Source organism: Loxodonta africana, chromosome 7 (assembly GCF_030014295.1).
Source record: "Loxodonta africana isolate mLoxAfr1 chromosome 7, mLoxAfr1.hap2, whole genome shotgun sequence".
NCBI lineage: Eukaryota > Metazoa > Chordata > Mammalia > Proboscidea > Elephantidae > Loxodonta > Loxodonta africana.
This window is the reverse complement of record NC_087348.1, coordinates 91,048,551-91,063,583: the sequence shown is the minus strand read 5'-3', so window position 1 is coordinate 91,063,583 and position 15,033 is coordinate 91,048,551. Positions and strand designations below refer to the sequence as shown.

Here is a 15,033-nt window from a genome sequence, read left to right as displayed (position 1 = left end):
GTTGTACATGGGGTCACTATGAGTCGGAACTGACTTGATGGCACCTAACAACAACAACAGTAGAAGGCTGTATGGGAACATGGAAAACAGCTAACAGTGGTGGTGGCTGTTAGGAGTCGGAACCGACTGGACGGCACCTAACAGCCACATCAGTACTTAATGTTGTCTGTCTTTTTTGTCTTTACATACTACACACCACTATCCACTACACACCAATCTTTTCATCTTTAAGTTAGTGTGTAGTGATGCCACATTTTAATTCAAAACTTTTTAGACACTGTGCTGACCAAACAAAACACAGTGTGTGTCAGATGTGGCCCATACATCACCTCTAGTTTAGACAGTGTTGTCTATGAGGATTAGTGTTTGTCTTAATGTGTGTATGAATAATTTAAAAATTGTCTGCCAGACAGCTGGAAAAATAAAAAATTCATGCTGTAATCCTACTAGTGGAGAAATTTTGGAGCAAACTGTACCTTGAGGATCCATTTGCACTCCTATTGCTCTGTCCAGTGGGGCAAGTAGAAAGCACCATGGCAAAAGAATAGATTTGGGGCAGGGGGAGGCAAAACAAATGACAGGAGCAAGATAAAGCAGGGCCTTATATGTGTGTGTGAGGGGGTGGGGTAGGGGGCACAGGATAAAGGGTTTAGAGTCTTGGACTATAGGAAATTCCTTTAATGTGAATTTTCATTTTCTTCTTTTCCCTTTGGATACCCAACCTTTCTGTAAAGTCTGATGCATACTATCTTGGTGAGAAGAATGGTGATGACATGGAGAATGAAGAGCTAGGGCAGAAAAGGGAAACCACCCCATATCCATCCCTTTCCCTCTTGTCAAGATTTCCAAATGGTGACCAGTAAGTCCACACAGACTAGGATGTGGGGTAAAAGGAACCACCTAGAGAGCAGCTGGCTAGCGGAAAAGGCCTTCTCCCTCCCATATTACATAAAGGAAGAGGGTGATTCTTTTAGGGGAGGGATGGCTGACATCTGCATTATAGTTGGAACTCTATATTCAACATACTTTCCCTGCCTTAGCATATCCTGGGCCTCAGCTTGTGACCTCTCTTTCCCTATCCACCAATGCTGGTAACCAATGTAAAAAGGGTCAAACCTCAAGGTTCTGTATTCTGGGTTTAGGGGAGACAGTTTAGTTGGGATGTGTCTCTGACAATGAAGCCTCCTGAGGACCAATTAGGTATCTCCAAACCGCCTTAAGAAGTTTCAGGGATGGGGGGGTGCTGTAGTCTAAGGCCTACAAGCAGAGATGGAACTTGACTCCTGGGAGTTTACAGGAGGCAATTCTCAGCTCACATTGAGGAAGGATGTCCCACAAGCTTAGCCACCCTATAAGGGTGAACTCCCTGTTCCTAAACATGACAGAAAGTAGTAAAACAGGTCCTATCTGGTAGAGGGAGGCATCAGTTTCAACGGGCATCTAGGGTCCTTTCCAGCTTAGCCTTCTGGACATAGGAATCCCAAAACATAGGTATTGGAGAAGCACCCACTACTGGAATACTCAGAGCGTGGACACACAGACCTTCACTGTTGAGGTGGACGGTCTCAGGGATGGGCATGGTGTGGAGTGTCACCCTGTGTGCTGATGACTGAGTGTGGCCAGGCAGAGCCAGAGCTTGAAAAGACTCCGATACCACAGGACTCTCAGAAAGCAGACGGGGTATGCCCTGGGTCATCCATCAGCTCAGATGACAGAGCCCCTGACACTGCCTCTCCTTTTGAGCCCTCAGGGAGGGCCAACTTCAACCTGCCACTTTATTTGTGGGGAAACCAAGGTCCAGAAAGGTTAAGTGACTTACCCCAAATTGCTCAGCTAATGCGCTGTCACCAGGTCCACGTAACCTCAGGATCCATACTCCTCTCACTATGCCAGAGAAGGCACTGGTTGTTGCTGGGGTCATGGACTTGTCCCAGAGAGACCTAGGGGGCAGGGCCTCCTGGGAGAACAAATAAAGCTAGAGCCAGAGCTAGAGCCAACCACACCTTTATTAGTCTCTGCAGCAGAGCCGGTGGAGCCCCCGTCTACAGAAAATCTTTAGTAGACTACTCTGGCTACTGGGCAGGTATGTTAGCACTTCTACTGGTGGTGGGGACAGGATGGGGGATGGGACTGGGAGGTGACAAAATGGACTGCTGGGCCACCTACATTAGGCACACATGGGACCTCCTGGGCTGGGGAAAGGTGGATCAAGCCCCAGAGGTGAACACTGCCATTCTCCCAAAGGAACACCTCCATGTTTCCTAGAGTGAAGGAAGAGACTAAGCCTGAGATGGTAACAGCCACAGCTATGGACAGATGGCCAGGCTCTGGGAACTAGAAAGTCATCTCCTGATGGAAGCAACTTCATAGGTAGGGCTGGAGGTCCCAAACAGCTCTGAGCACTGAAGGAACAGAGGACCCAGGAAACTGGTGGTGAGAAGGGTGGAATAAACTGGGGGTGTGGTTTGTGTATCAGTATGTGTCAGTATTAATTAAACAGGCAATACATAATAGATGCAATCATGAAACAACCTTCCATAGAAAGCTCTCGGATCCTCCTTACCCAGCAAGCTCTTTAGCCTGGAGGCCTATCCCAGCCCAGCTGAACTCCCTCTTAATTCCCAGGACATGCCATGACGTTCACGGCTCTGCACCCTTATCTACGACAGTACTCATAGCCTACCTGCCTCGCTCCCTGCCTCCATACATCCCTGTTAAAGGGCCGACGACTCACTTGTCAAGTGTGTTTACTTCTGTTTTTCCCACCAGGCCTGCAGCTCCCGGAGGAGGGAGCATGTCCCCAGCGCCTGGAGAAGTTGAAGCCAAATGAGTTATGTTTGTTGCGCCCTAGTGTGTACGGGGGAAATACAGCCATATGTTTCCTTAAGGGATTTCTAGGCTGTCTGGCAGTAGGTAGGAGAGTTTTGGGAGATGATGGTGCCTGTGAACGACAGCTTCTTTGTGTGTGGGGGAAGGGGGAGGAGGCGGTGGTCCAAGCTTCTAGGAGGGGGTAGGGAAGGAAAAAAGAAGGGGCCAATTCCCGGAGCAGGGATTGGAATGTGGGTCGCTGCGGGGATGGAAAGTGGGATCTAGGAAAAAGAGGGGTCTAGCGGTCCACGCAGAGGCAGGTCAGGGTTCCGCGCTGAGTCCCAGGGCTCAGAACCAGCAGGGCGACCACATGAGCGAGCCGAGCGCTGCGCCCGTGGCGGCCCCCGCGAGCATGCCCATGGCCAGCGGGGCACCCGCGCTGTAGCAAGGATCCTCCCGCATTACCACGTGCGTCACGCCGGGGCCTGCGGGGAGAGCCGTGAGGGGCAGGGATCAAAGGGGGCAAGCAGAACTCTGTCCCCCTCCTTGTGCGACTCCACCCCAACCGAGAGAAGGCTCTGAGCCCGTTCTTCTACTCCTAGGCGGGGAAACCAAGGCCTTGAAACAGGAAGGGCTACGTCCTCAAGACTTCCAGGCCTTGGAGCTGCTTCGGACGTTCTGGGATCGTGGGGCTAGGAAACCCCGGAATCTCTTAAGTCCCTCCAGACCACAAATGAAGATGGGTATCTCTAACGGCCAGACCCTGGAGCGGGAAGGAGGCAGCTGTTCCCACATTAGCCACCAGGTGTCCCTACCAGCACGGGAACGGGTACCGCTGGCCAGCCGGCCGAGTAGGGGCCAACCTGAAGAGGTGAGGTCAGCTCTAGAGTGGGGAGGGAGGCTTGTCCCAGAGCTATTATATCTCAAGATAGGGAAAACCTCGGAGGAGGTTCCCGTCTGGGGAAAAACCCATGGTCACTAAAAGAGTGGGGCCAGGGTGGCGGGTGGGGGTACAGGGCCGGTTCGCGGTCTACAGGTCACGGGCGGAGCCGGGCACCAGAGCGAGGCGTGCGGGAGACTTACCGGCATAGGGCGGCCCATAGTAGCTGCGGACATACGTGGCTTCGTGCGCATTTGGTGGCACCACCTCGTAGTAGTCCTGGTACGGGCTGTAGACGCGCACCTGAGGAGCCCTGCCGGGTTAGCTACCCAAGAACTCCCTGGCCAGGGTTTGGTCCTCTGCCTCCCACACCCGGCTCAGGCCCCTCTGCGCCCCACGGAGCCACTTCCCCAAGTTTAGAAATGGGCTTCCAAGGACCAGCAAGCTCCTAGAAGAGTCCTTGCATCTCCATAAGGTCCATGGTCCTTGTCCTTTAAAACATCATCCCCTACATCCAGCTCCTACCCTAGCCTCCTACCTAGCACTCCCCTACTCAAAAATTTTCCATGGCTCCCATCTTCCCTTTATAGATGGTCTAGTATTTGCTAGCCGCTCTACAATGGTTCCACTTGAAGAAACTCAGTGGATTTCTCTACTCTTCTAGTCAGGGGTAGGGGGAGCTGGCCAAGCACCACTCCTAGGAAGTAAACCCTGCCAGGTTGGAGAGGGAGGAAAGGAAGGTTAGGGTAGGAATGGGAAGTAACTAAAGTAACTATTATCGAGCATCTACCATGTACCAGGTCCTGAAGGAGGTGTTCAATGTGCTACCACCTCTAATCTTAAGGCAAGCATTATTATCTCCCATTTTACCACAGAGGAGGAGACTGAGGCTCAGAGGAGAATTTCTACCAATCCTCTAAAGTCTAGTTCAAAAGTTGCCCCAGTCTAGGAAACATCCTGGTCTCAGAATTCTCTCAAGTTCTCTGTAGACTTTGCTTGTACTTCTTGTTCCTAGCCTTTCTCCTGGCCTTTGCCACCCACATCCCAACCCCATTTGTGAGCTGCCTATAGGCAAGGACTCATTTATTTGTGTCATCTGCAGGAACCGATAAATTTGTGCTGAATTAAATGGAAGCTCCCAATCCAATCCTCTCATTTTACTCATGGAGGAGCAGCCCCAGAGAGGAGACAGGATCCCCTTCTCTTCTGGCTCCTACCTCTTAACCCCCTTCTACTCCATATCTCTCTCTAACTGGGCTTCACACCTAAAGGGTCCAGCTCCCCTTAGAAGTCTAGGCGTCTCAAACTCTACCCATCTCAAACTGATTACATCGTCTCTCCATCTCCCAAACTGCTCCTCTTCTTGTAAATGCTCTTCTCTGTAAATGCCATCAGCATGCGCCCAAACCAAAAAATCAGGCTGTCAACCTTGCCTTCTCACACTCGCCTTCCATATCAAATCAGCCACCAGGACTCATGATTTTATCTTCTAAAAATGCTCTCCTGTCCATCCTCATGGCCAATGCCAAGAGAATAAGCCATTGGTTTTGGCAACTTGGAAGATGTGGGTGATCTTGAAAAAACATTTTTCAGAGGAGTGGTTGAGGAGAGAATCCATACTATGGAGGGCTAGAGAATAGCTGAGAGGTGAGGAATGGAATCAACATGTAATAGCATCTCTGTCAAACAGTTTAGCTACAAAGGAAGCACTCCAAGCAAACTATGTGATTTCAAGTCTCCATGCCTTTGGTTATCCATTTCCCTTTGATACTGATACCCTTCTCACCCTTTTTTCTTTCAACTACCAGACTTGTCTTTTAGATGCAACTTATGTGTCACTCTCCCTGAACCTCAGGCTCTGTTGGGGTCCCATCTGGGTGCCCGCAGCTCTTGGGCTTCCCTCCGTCACAGCACTGATCACACTGTATCGTCATTGCTTGTGTCCTTGTGTGTGTCTCTCCTGGAGACCTGGAGACTCGCCAAGGGCAGGGACTCGGTCTAATCAGGCCAGATTGGGCAGAGCCTGGCATATGGTAGGTGCCTAATATTTAAATATTTGTTGAATTGTCCTCAAGTGAACCAAATACAGTACCAGGACTAGAGCCAAGGTCACCCAACTCTGAGACCAATTTCAAGTTAGGAGAATGAACAGTCCCAGGGCAGTACAAGAGGATCAGACAAGCAATGATGTGGGTCCTCAGTCTCAAGTAACTCCCCTCACTGAACCCTCCCCCTAAAAGCGATCCAAGAGGGCTTTCTGGTGGAGATGGCCAGGATTTGGGCACCATGCTCAGGAGGGATCAGAAGGATCTAACCCTTCATATCCCCAACTTAATAGGCAGAGAAGCTGAGATCCAGAAGGTGTCTACCTGCCCTGTAGGTGCAGTAAGCCAGTGACTTTGGTAGGCCCCGGGGGTAGGGGGTAGGGGTGGAAAACACCAGCTCATGTCCCTCTGGGGCATCTGTCTGTACCCTCCAGGCCTGGGAGGCCCAAAGGCAAACTCATGTAGGTCACCTGGCAACAGGCAGGCAAGTGAGGTCCTGGGGTCCTCAGGGACAGAAACTTAGGGCCTGATCTCCAATCCTCTGCCTCTCTGACAATGCCTGGCATCTGGGAAGTCCTCACTGAGGAGATGGCAGCCTTTAAGATGGGTCTTAAAGGACGAGCATTGGATTGTTAGGTGGATAAGGAAACTAAGGATCTTTTCAGCAGAGAACAGCCTGTGCTAGGCTGGGAGGAGGACAAAGGTCTGGGGCAGCTGGGAGCAGAGGGTCAGCAGAGTGGCTGGAGAACAGAGGATGAGGGCGATGAGACAGAAGACGGTGGCCTGGGCCAGATCACGAGGGCTCTGAAAGCAGGGCTGTAGCTGGTGTTCTGTGGGTGATGGGGAGCCATGGAAGGTTTGTGAGCAGGGAAGGGATGTGAGCAGGCCCAGTTTGGGAGACTTATCCTGGTGGCCAGTATGGAGGCAGGGAGGGCTGAGCCAGCACTTACCCAGATCCGCCTCTCAACCTTACAGGGGTTCCACGAGCGGGTCACACACCTGACCTTGGGGCAAACCCGGCGGCTCCTGGGAGGGACTGTGGCTCCAGCTGGGGCCTGCTCAAGCCACAGAAACCCGAGAAGGAGGAGGGAAGGAGGTGTCAGAGGCCCTCTACACCCTAAGAGAATCAGAGCTCTTAATAGACCCTACCAGAGTCCTTTGCTAGTTGGGGTGGGAGAGGGAGTAAACTCTTCTTCCTCAGCCCATGGTAATGGGGGTGGTTCAGAGAGGGATGGTGACCTTGTCAAAGTTACACAGAGAAGGACTGGTAGTCTCTCTCCGGGATTAGCCCACCTTCACCTGTTTCGGGCAGTTGAGGCTCCCAGTCTCCAGGGAGGACAGGGCAGCTCTGATATGCCCTCTGACCTGGCCTTCTTTACAACAGCCCCCCAGTCTTGCACCTGGCCACACCCCCCAGGTCCTAGGTTCCCTGGTACATCTGAGGTCAGGGGCTCCTCCTGGGGCATCCAACCAGAGTGGGACATGAACCTTCAGGGTATGGAAGGACAAAGTACAGGTCACTCCTACAAAGGCACCAAGGCAGAGAGAAGCCCAGACGTGAACACACACAGAGACAGGCAGACACAGGAACAAAGACACAGAGGCACAAACACACACCTGTTCTAATAAGTCCTGGGACCAGAGGGGTGTATGTGTGTAGAGCAGCAAGAGGTAGAAAGGGGGTTCAGGCGACAGGAAGAGATGTGGTATGCCGAAGAGCAGGAGGGTGGACAGAGAAGAAACAAGGTAGCTTCATAGAGTCATAGAGCGCAGAACGGTCAGCCCTCACCTCCTTCCTCTGTCCCCTTAGTTGGGACTGATTTGCCCAACCCTGGGTCCCTATGAGTCAGGATCGACTCGACGGCAATGGGTTTGTTTTCCTTTTTTTTGGTTGGGTCCCTCCACCCTGCTGACCACTACTCCATCCTCCTGACTCCCAGCTTCCTTCAATCCAGCCTCCACCTGGAAGCCTGAGTCTGCCCACAGATCTGCCCGGTCCCCCTGCTGAATGCCTGTTATTGCTCCCACACCCTCAGGATAAAGTCCACTTCCTTCAACTGGACTTCCAGAGCCTTCGTGACCTAGCCCCTGATGACATCAGAGGTCATCTCTCCCACTGCATTCCCTCTGTGTGCTACCCTTCAGCCAGGCCGGCCTCCTGGCCCTTAGTCACACACATGTGTGCACACATGTACACACATCACTCCTCTGCCAGTGTCACGCAGTCCCTTCTGCAGATAATGTCCTCCTCTCAAAATCTCACTGACCTAGGTTCAGAGGCTTTTCCATTGACAAGACTCTGAGACTTTGGACAAGTCACTTCCCCTCTCTCAGCCTCAGGTTCCCTGTCTGTAAAATGGTAATAATAATACCAGCCCCCACCCCTCCTCCTGCCAGGGTTGTTGTTAGAATGATCTTAAATGCTGTAACCAAATCCAGGTGCTCAGCACAATGCCTGGCCCTCAGCAGGTGGATGCCTGAGGGGGTTTCTAAATGCATCCCAGTCTCCCCTGCTACTTTCCTGTGGACTTTACCTCTAGATGAGAAGGGACTCCACTGTGCCCCAGAGAGAAGGGGCAAGCACAGAATCTGGAGTTAGGCAGGTGGGACTGAGATCAGGCTGTACCATCCTTGATCTGAGAGCCTTGGGCAGCTCCCCAAACCCAACCTCACACCTCCATCAGTCTCTTTAGCTCTGTAAAGTCCACCTCCTAAATATGTTCTGTTTTCGTCAGTTTGTCTCTGCCAGCAAGGTCTTAATGCGGACCTCCAGCCTGTCACTCGTCCCATTCTTCTTACTGGTCTCCAGTGGCCTCTCTTGCCCCCTACATCCATTTCCCACTTAACAGCCATACTGTCTTTTTAAAAATACAAATCTGATCTAATCTCATCATTCTGTCCCTCAATGGCTTTCCAGTGTTCTCAGCAAAAACCAACATCCTTAACATGGCCTACAAGGCCTGGCCCTGCCAGCCTTCCTACTCCACCTCCCTCTCAATCCGTAAGCTCCAGCTACCCCTGCCTGACTTCTGTTCCTCAACTTGCCAAGGTCTTAAGTCCTTCAGGGCCTTTGCACATGCTGTTCCCTCTGCCTGGGAAGTGACTTCCTTCCTCTACCCTGCACCTTTCACCCAGCTGACTTCTATTTATCCTTCAGGTCTCAGCTTATGCCTTGTCTGAACACCCACCTGGATCAGGTGGCCTCACATTGCTTGCACACTGCACTCCTCCATCAGAGTAGTTACCACCATTGCACTGAAATCATTATCTGCGTAATCAGTGGTTTCACATCTGTCTCCCTGCTGGGCTGAGTCCTGGAGGGAAGGGCCCATATCTCCTTGGTTCACCTCCGATCCCTGGCACCTGGCATGGTGCCTGGCACATAGTAGGAACTCATAAATACTTGTTGTGTTGATTATTGAACCTCAGTTTTATCATCTGCAGGATTATTGTAAGGATCAGTTGGGATAACACCTGCACCATGCCTGGCACATAACAGCTGCTCGATAAAAGACATTTCCTTTCCCCCGGGTCACATGCCACCCACTCCAGCAAGTCTCCAGGAAGCTGCTGTCTCTGCCCCCTCTGTCCTCTGTTGGCTGTCCTCTATCCTTTTCCACCTGGGACTCAGGGCATTTCAGTCTATCCACACTAGACTGGGAACTCCTGGCAGATGGAGACCGAGTCTGAGTCACCCATGATTCCATGGCAGATGGGGTAGAGAGCAGAGAGGGAGGGATCGGGGGCTCACCGGGGTGGAGTTCGCCTCCATCAGTGCTGTCTTCCATGCTCTGCAAAAGCAAACCCCACCAGATCATGAGGAGGGGGCTTGGGAGAAGGGTGACTGGGTCCCCACATTTCAGACTTTCCTCCCCATCTCAGCTTCAAGCCCCTTATTGACTCCTTTTGTGTAGACAAAGGTGACCTGTCTCCTGCTCAACATGTGGATAGAGACCTCAGTTAGGCTGGAGCCTCCTAATTCATTCATGGTCCACAGTCTCTTCCCATCGAGAAGTTCTAGTTTCCCCATCTATACAATGGGAAGTTGGGCGTGGGTAGCCTCTAACAGGCCTTTAGTCTGACCATCCTGGGTGGGTTCTCTAGCTGCAGCCCACCTCCACATCCCGAACCTACAAACACAGTTCCCCAAAGCTCTGACCCTGGAGCTCCAGCAAGGCTCAGTAGACTCAGACAACTGGGCCTTTGTTGGTTGTCATGGTGCCTGGCTAGGGCAGACAAGGCGGCTCTGTGTTTTGTCTGCCCAGAGCTCAGCTTCCCCCACATACCCCATCTCTTTCACTCTCCTACAGGGCAGAGGCCAACTGATCCCCTGCCAGAGGGTAGGAAGGGAAGGAATGTGAGGGAGCAGATGGCGCCTAAGGAGGGCACACCCAGTCTCGCGTGTGGGTATGCATCTGACATTAGGGTACCCCTGGGACACTCCCGGGCTGCCTCTGAGTTACTTCCTCAGATTAGAGTCCCCTTACCCCTACACCAGGGCAGGACCACAGCCATCTTCTCAGAAAGGAGTAGGAGGGAGGGCGCTCTGAGGATGGTACTAGGCTTGTCTGCTCCTTTGTGTCACCCCCCGGCAAGCCTTACCTTAGAGGATGCTAAGTACCAGACTCTGAGTGACCAGGGACCACAGAGCTGAAGTAGATGTGTACCCCCCGACAGTCCTGAGTTTATCGTAATCTGTGTGGGGAGTTTACTGTGTATCATACCAATCACCATGAGCCATTCAAGTCCACTCTGCCCAGCCCCCAGGGAGACAACCATGCTGACTGGTGTTCCTCCCCTCTTCCTACCCTCGGGGAACCAGAAGGCCCATGGAGGAGAGGGCTTTTGGTTTCATTCCCAAGATCCCGCCCCATCCTCTCCTGGGAGTGACTCACATGGCATCATCCGGGGTCTCCGCACACAGGTGCAGGCGGGAGCCGTCCCGAAGGTGCACGGTCAGCAGGCCATCTCGGCTCCGGCCCTCCGGGGGCTGCACGTCTGGAGGCAGACACACAGATATAGGTTTCCATAGGGTACAGGCCCCAGGCCCCCCAGCATACTGAGAACAACAGTAAGAACTGACTTCTCTAGGTCCTATTTACTTGCCATTGCCAGCCTTCTCTGATCCCACATGCTTTCTTTGGGGTTCCAATCTACTCCTCAATCCTTTTCAGCCTTTCCACACTGCCTGCTTCCCTGGTACATCCTCCAACTACACTGTTATAGCTGTGACCAGAGCTTTAGATGAGGAATTTAGAGATTTGCCATGTGACTCCGGAGTAGTCACTGACCTTCTCTGAGTATCCTTATTTCATCTTTATCCAGTTCCTAGTGTCTAGAGGGCAGAAACTGTGTCTGGCTCACCTCTGTGACCGCAGCACAGGGCCCAGCACAGGGTAGGAAGTCCATAAGGAACTGATGTATTAATTCACACCCAAATAAATTGGAGTTGACAGAGGCCCAGAACCAACGTCCGTGGAAGCTCTCTGAAAGCTGCAAAGAGCATTCTAACTGCAGGTATCCTCAAACACAGTGAGAAGACCCCACCTCTAGTCACAGCACCAGGGAGGAAGGGATGCCTGCTCACCATGGCACTCTTGGCCGACCTTCACATCACGGACGTTGAAGTGGATGAGCACACGGTCCTCTTCATCCTGCGCGGTCTCATCGTGATAGTAGCCGAGGGTTCCATCCAGCCACAGGGCAAACCAGTTCCGCTTCCAGCGGCGGAGGATGGAGCCTGTGCAATATTCCAGACCCACCAGACAGGCTGATCCCAGAGACTGCTAGGGGGGCAGGAGCCCCAGATGTGCTCCCAGGGCCCCCTCACCCATAGCACCCAGTGTTGTAACTGCCCCTCCCTTGTCTCCCCTCTGAAAAGAAGGTAGGAGCTCTTTCTGTCTCGCTCACCCCATCCCCTCCCATTGGGCCTGATGCACAGCAGAGGCTCAATAAATGTGCTGAATGGTAAATTTCAAGGCCAAGCCTCAGGTCTCTTTAAGGGTAAAGACCTCTCCTTACCCTGAGCCACCATCCTATTCCTTATCTCTGACTTATGCGACAGTCATTTGTGCAGTGTCTGCCTCCTCCACCAGACTGAGGGTCCACGGCTGCCATGTAGGTCCTGGCACCCAGCAGAACCTGTGTTCAGTGTTTGCTGAACTGAACCAAACTGAGAATGGAAGGGGTCCATGAAAGGGGGGTCCTAGTCCCAGGGGTCTCTGCGATAGCTCTTGTTCAAATCATGACTCTGGTCAGGGGTGGGTCTGGAAGCCTGAGCCCTATAGTCTCAGAGATTTTGCATTGGGAAATCTTAACAGGAAAGAGCAAAGGCGTAAGAGTTTTTTAGAGCTTTACAGATTCCAAAGCACTGAACAGAGGCATTTTTCATTTTGTTCTGTGCTCTGTTCTGTGTCTGGCCCTGGGCTGAAGTGCTGTGAACACACAGAGGGTCAAACTCCACTCCTGCCCTTGAGGAGCTCACAGTTTGGGGCTAGTATGGGCTGAGGAAGTAGAGAAACACATAGGCAAAAGCAGTTATATTATAGGAGGGTCAATTTGATAACAGGGTATGAGGCATTGTGGGAGCTGAGAAGGGAGCCCCTAACCCAGCTTGGTGCTACAGGAGGGATGGAGGTAGGGGTGAGACGAAGTTGGAGAAGTCTCCTCAAAGAGGGGACATTTGAGCTGGGTGTTGAAGAATAAGTAGAAGCTAACCAAGAAGTCAGAGATGGGAAGGACGTTCCAGGCCAAGGGAAGGGCAAGGACAGAGTAAGGAGGATAAAAAGGCACTGGCTTTTTAGGAGAAGGGTTCCCTGCAGCATGCCCAACAAACCATTTCCCTCACCCCTGCCCCAGGACGAGGTGCTGGGGACTGAGGTGCAGGACAGACAAGGGCTTGACCCAGCTCACTTACTCTGTCTCCACAGCCAGCCGCCCCTCACCAGGGCCATTTCTTCAAAAGGACTTTCCAGGGCAGAGTCAGGTGGGACCTGTCAGAGGAGCCACAGGACACACAGGCCTCATCAGCAGCTCCAGAGCAGCTCCTCAGAGAGGAGCCCCAGCCCTGTCCTCCCTGGGGGAGGCACCGAGGAAACGTTCAAGGGAGTGTTAGTAAACAAACAAGGGCAAGGCTGCCTCGGTCTCCTCCCCATTCTCTGCCCCAGGCAGATAATGGGAGCACTGTCCCTCTGGGGTCAGCAGGGCAGCTGATGGGTGGTAGAGGTTAGGGACCTGGATTCCAATCTCAGTTCTATGACCTTGGTCAAGTCCCTGATCCCTGCCCCTCTGGCCCTGGCCTCAGTTTCCAGATCTGTAAAAGTGTGTCTGTGAGGCAGGTAGAGGCTGGAGTGAGGAACTCCTAAAATGTTGGAAATGCTGAAATTCCGAAGTAATGGCTGCAAAGAATATTAGAATCATAACAATGAATAGAGGATTCATAATAAGAAAAGCTTCCCTTGTATTTGGAACCCTCTTGAGCTATTTACAAAGAACATGAAATAACAGCTATTATTGATTAAGCAGCATGTGCCGGGTACTGTTCTCCATTCTTTCATCACAACACTATTTATTATTCCCATTTTACAGATAAGGAAACTGGGCTTGAACAGGTCCAGTCACTTGCTCAGTTACTTGATTAACAAGCAAAGGAGCCAGCAGTCCTGGCTTCTAACCACTATACCAGCGGTTAGCTGCCACTGTACTAGTGGGAGCTTTTAAAACCTCAGTGCCCAGCTCACACCCCATACCAATTAAATCAGAATGTCTGGGGGCGAGAGCCAAACAGTGGTAGACTTTAAAGATCCCAAGGTATTTCCAAGGTGCAGCAAAGTTTGGGAACCATTGCATATATGATACGGCCACCCACCTTGTCCCTGCTATAACCTTGTTAGATGGATAGGGATCTTTACTCCAACTTGTCCACATATGTGATGGAGCTTGGGATCCAGGGGACTTCCATCCCTGAGGCCGACTTACTTGAGAGCAGATCCCTCTGCCCCTCCCCCACCTGCTCACACCTGTTGCTGCGTAGCAAGGGCTGGCACACCTAGGCTGGAAGGCCTGTCTGGTCGCACTTCTCCTGCCGCTCCCTCCCGTTTCCAAGCCCTGACACAAGTAAGACAAGGAGGCCAAGTTGCTCCTTCTCCACTCCCCCTTGACGCACCCACCTGTCTACACCTGTTGTGGATGATGTTGCCACTGCGGAGGCTGCTTGATGCTGCAGCCACCAACCCGCTGCGCCTGCGCTTTGTGTGCGGGAGAGAGCCTGGGGCTTCAGCTGCCCTGGGGTCCCGCCCTCCGGACCCGCCCCAGCCCTGAGGAGGGAGCAGGGCGTGGAGGGACGTGCTGACCAGGCATGCTGGGACTTGTAGTCTGCAGGCCTGGGGCTGGGCAACGCAAGGCCTGTCGGGGATGGCAGCCCTGTGAGAGGCTGCACCTGCGATTTTGTGTTTCTATTAAGACATCTGTTCACTCATTAAAATTCATCATAAAATACTTTTTCTTGAGAACCTACAAACTTGCTTTTTAGAAAAAAGTGAAGTTACAAGGAGAAGCTAATCTAGTTTTTTTTTTTAATAATTTGTTCTTTTGTTGTTCAGAACATACACAGCAAAAACATACACCAATTCAAGCTTCTACATGTACAATTCAATGACATTGATTACATTTTTGGAGTTACGCAACCATTCTCACCCTCCTTTTCTGAGTTGTTCCTCCCCCATTAACATAAACTCCCTGCAGCCTACAGCTCCTATCTAATCTTTCCAGTTGCAGTTGCCAGTCTGATCCCATACAGATAGTTCTTAAAAGAGCATAATGCACAAGGTAGACATTCGCTACTTGTTAAGCTATACAGCCTCCTAGTTTTGTATATTTTCTCGACACTCAGTCTTTGCCAGGCATTGCACTGGGTACTAGGGGAGAACACGGAGGCGCATCCAACATGACCCCTCCCTCCCACCCCCAGCAACGGGTCTGGTGCGGGTACCAGATATAAAACACAATTAGCCTACAGGATGCGATTTAACAATGGGAAAGAAAAGACTGATTTTTTTTTTTTTTTTGTCTAAGAGGTTCAGGAAGGCTCCCTGGAGGAGGCTGAAAGGGGTCTTAAAGGTGTTTCCCAGGGGGCACCTAAGGAACCCATAAGAGCACAGGTTAGGAAGTTCAAAAGAGTGTTTAGCATTTGGATGTTTGGAAGGTAGAGAGCAGGGGTGGGGAGAACATGGGGGACGGCGGTAATAAAGCTGCAGAGGTTGCAAGGATACAACAGGAAGGCCATGGATGACATGCTCAAGA

General features: G+C 51.8%; 1 protein-coding gene across 2 annotated transcripts; it reads right to left on the bottom strand.

The window, feature by feature from the left end:
- Positions 1–1,994: 1,994 nt before the first annotated feature.
- Positions 1,995–13,968, bottom strand: PLEKHB1 (pleckstrin homology domain containing B1). 2 transcript variants are annotated; one of them, XM_023538970.2, is made up of 8 exons: positions 13,902–13,968; positions 12,650–12,725; positions 11,321–11,473; positions 10,629–10,731; positions 9,485–9,524; positions 6,684–6,788; positions 3,892–3,991; positions 1,995–3,293 (listed from the first exon to the last, which is right to left on the bottom strand). In XM_023538970.2, exons 2-8 carry the CDS (start codon positions 12,684–12,686, stop codon positions 3,157–3,159), a joined length of 675 nt encoding a protein of 224 aa, XP_023394738.1. In that variant the 5' UTR covers positions 12,687–12,725; positions 13,902–13,968; the 3' UTR covers positions 1,995–3,156. The 2 variants fall into 2 exon arrangements, with proteins under 2 accessions (XP_023394738.1, XP_023394737.1); XM_023538969.2 differs by lacking the exon at positions 6,684–6,788.
- Positions 13,969–15,033: the final 1,065 nt, after the last annotated feature.